Raw genomic sequence first — 2,966 nt, forward strand, 5'->3', positions numbered from 1 at the left:
CGCTTTCTGTCTATCTCACTCTGTCTGGTGAGCACACACGCCCTATAGCAAAAACCTCTCCAAAAAAATAAAAAAAAATGGACTCACCCTCCTTACTCCCAAATCTTTTTCTCTTATCTAATAATAAAGGCAAGAAAAATGTAGGTTATATTTTCCCTCATTCTGCTCTTTAAAAAGGTGTCAAATGAGGGACCAGCAGTTGGCATAATGGCTATGTCGCTGGACTTCCATGTAGTCGACCACAGTTCAAGTCCCAGACCCAGGGGCTTAAACTCACACTGGGCACATGTGCGTGTGTGCCCAAGATCCTGAGAGGAGAATGAAGGAGAAGGGATTGTGGCATGGCCATCCCCCTGGGGGGTGATTTCTCGCTTTCTGTCTCTCTGTCTCTCTCTCTGTTTTTCTGGTGAGCACACACACCCTATAGCAAAAACCTCTCAAAAAAAAATAAAGGTGTCAAATGAGTCCCAATATGTGCATGAATTAGTAAGGTCACCACATTCAACAACTTAAAGTTAACCAGTTCCTGTATTTTGTTTTTGTCTACTACAGACAACATTGGGGTACACTTGGGGTTAAAACCAAATCATAACTCTTTCCTCAGACATGATCTCCTGTGAGATCACAATCTCATAAACTTCTTTTTCAAAAATGTCCTAAAAATCAATATTCACTTTAGATAAATAGAAAAACATAGGCAAAAAGTAAAAAAAAAAAAAAAAAAAAAAAAAAAAAAAAATTAAATCTCATTCAATATCTTTCCATCCAAAGATAACTACTATTATTATTTTGGATGAGGAAACACTTTGAGTCCTTAGAAAAGAAAGAAAACCCTATTACTTTGAGAAACTAGTTTAATAGTTGCCTTGCCTTGCAGGAATGACAGAACTCTACACAGTAGTCACTTAATAAAGGTTAACATTTATTGTTATTATTATTTATTAAATGGCACTGAAATATGGCAGAATGCCCCAGCAAAACAAAAGTCAACCAAAAACCTATCAAACCTGCATTATAAGTAATCAAAGCTGCTCATTTTCCCTACTTAACTAATATGTGCCAGATTATTACGGCTTTGCATATGTTACCACATTTAATTCACATGATAAACTCCATCTTCATCATTCATCTGTCATTGCAGAGAGGAAACTTCAACTCACCTTGATTTTAACTGAAATAATTTTTTAACTCTACATGCACCAATTAATTACCTGTTTCAATTTCAACACTTTTCTTTTTCAAAAATTTCTTAACAATTAATATTCATTTTAGATAAATAAGAACATATAAATAAAAAGTAAAAAAGTAAAGATCACTCATTATCCTCCCACCCAAAGATAACTACTGTTCCTTTTTGGGTCTTTCTAATGTTGGAGTTTTAATGTCTTTTTTAAACATATATTTTCTTATCCTCAAAATTGAACATTTTGGATGTTGCTATATACAATACCTTTCTCACTTAATAATGGAAGATGATTATCTTTTCCTAGTAATACAATTTCCATCAGCATATTTATTGTGTGTGTGAACATTCTTTAATTTATTTAGCCAATCCAGTGTGCTAGACACTTAAGTTGTTTCCAATTCTTACTACCTTAGTGCTGAGATCAACAGTTTTGTAGGTACAATCTTTGGCCAATTATTCAATTACTTCCTTAAGAGGAAGGATTTACACAGTTTAAGGCTTATAATACCCATTATCAAATGGCCACCATCAGGGCTGAAAGGGTCCATTTTGCCACATCCTCAACACTGCACAGTAGTAAAGCAAGAGGGACTTTTATATGGATCCCGATTATTTTCTAGTCAAGACTATGTAGTAGCTCTCAGTGGTTATAGGAATCATGTTCAAATAGCTTTCCACAAATGGCTTCCCCCAATGTTCTAAATTTATTTACTCCCACTCTCCACTCTAAGCAGACTGGTCTCCTGATTTTCACAGAAAGAGGGGTCCTACCTCAGTGCCTTTTTCACACCATTCCCCATTCTGTCTCCTGGAATGCCCTAACTATCCTACCCCATCAGGTCTCATTTACAATGGCCACCTCCTTCATGAAAATTTCAGCTGACTTCATTTCTCACAGAAGCCTTTGCCTCCTCTGTTCTCAGAGAGTACATATCTGACAATGAGTGTATGCTCCAGATATTCTCAGTTATCTTTTGGTTTGTATGTTTCTTATCTCTCCAACTAGATTATAAACCAAAGGACAAGGATAATGCCTTTTTTCTTCTTTCTTTTTTTCTTTACAACATTAATACACAACTTTATTGATGATACACAAATGAAATCAATGCAAATGACACAAGGGAGCTTACTTAAGATGAATTGGTTCACTGTCACATACGCAGAGGAAATAGTAAAAATATTTAAATCTAGGCAGCGAGATAAAAAGCAACAAACACATTTTCAGAACAAGTAGTGATATTCATTCATCCAGCTTAAACCTGAAGACCAACTCAGTTAAATATCCGCGTTGATGATATGATATTCGTTATTCAAAATTGGCAGGTGAAAGGATTCCTTTACCATATAAACAAGGTGGAGAAAAGGAATAGTTTACAATATATGTTGCTTCTAAACTACAAAATCAAGTTATTCCTGGTTCTTTGGGAACATATGTTCGGCCAGTTTGGCCACGAATTTTCCAACTTTTACTTTCACCAAAAAATCATGGTGACTTTCTATTCCCAGAACCTTATCAGCACACACTTGAAATTCTTTTAAAAAGAAAAAAAGTGAACCGTCACCGAATTGATTTTGAATAGGTTCATTTTCTTCCCATGTAAAATTGTCATTTACATTCTCAAATATGACCAGAAGTTTAAGAATAACCTCTTTGTTCTCCTTCTTATTAAAGAGGGAACCCAGTGTCGATGGCACTTGGGCCCTGAGCAGTTCTCTAGGCATGGCTGGATTTTCAGCCAAATTCAAAAGGAGTTTCAAAACCTGAAGTTTGGTTTCTTCA

General features: G+C 35.5%; 1 protein-coding gene across 1 annotated transcript; it reads right to left on the reverse strand.

Annotated features, from left to right (window-relative positions):
• Positions 1-901: 901 nt before the first annotated feature.
• Positions 902-2,966, reverse strand: LOC106736362 (armadillo repeat-containing X-linked protein 3; the record flags this gene model as incomplete). Its single annotated transcript, XM_014592989.2, is given in 1 exon segment — positions 902-2,966. A coding segment is annotated over 1 exon segment (373 nt), but the record flags the coding sequence as incomplete, so codon positions are not given.

This window comes from Tupaia chinensis, unplaced genomic scaffold, assembly GCF_000334495.1.
Source record: "Tupaia chinensis unplaced genomic scaffold, TupChi_1.0 Scaffold139234_1, whole genome shotgun sequence".
Taxonomy (NCBI): domain Eukaryota; kingdom Metazoa; phylum Chordata; class Mammalia; order Scandentia; family Tupaiidae; genus Tupaia; species Tupaia belangeri.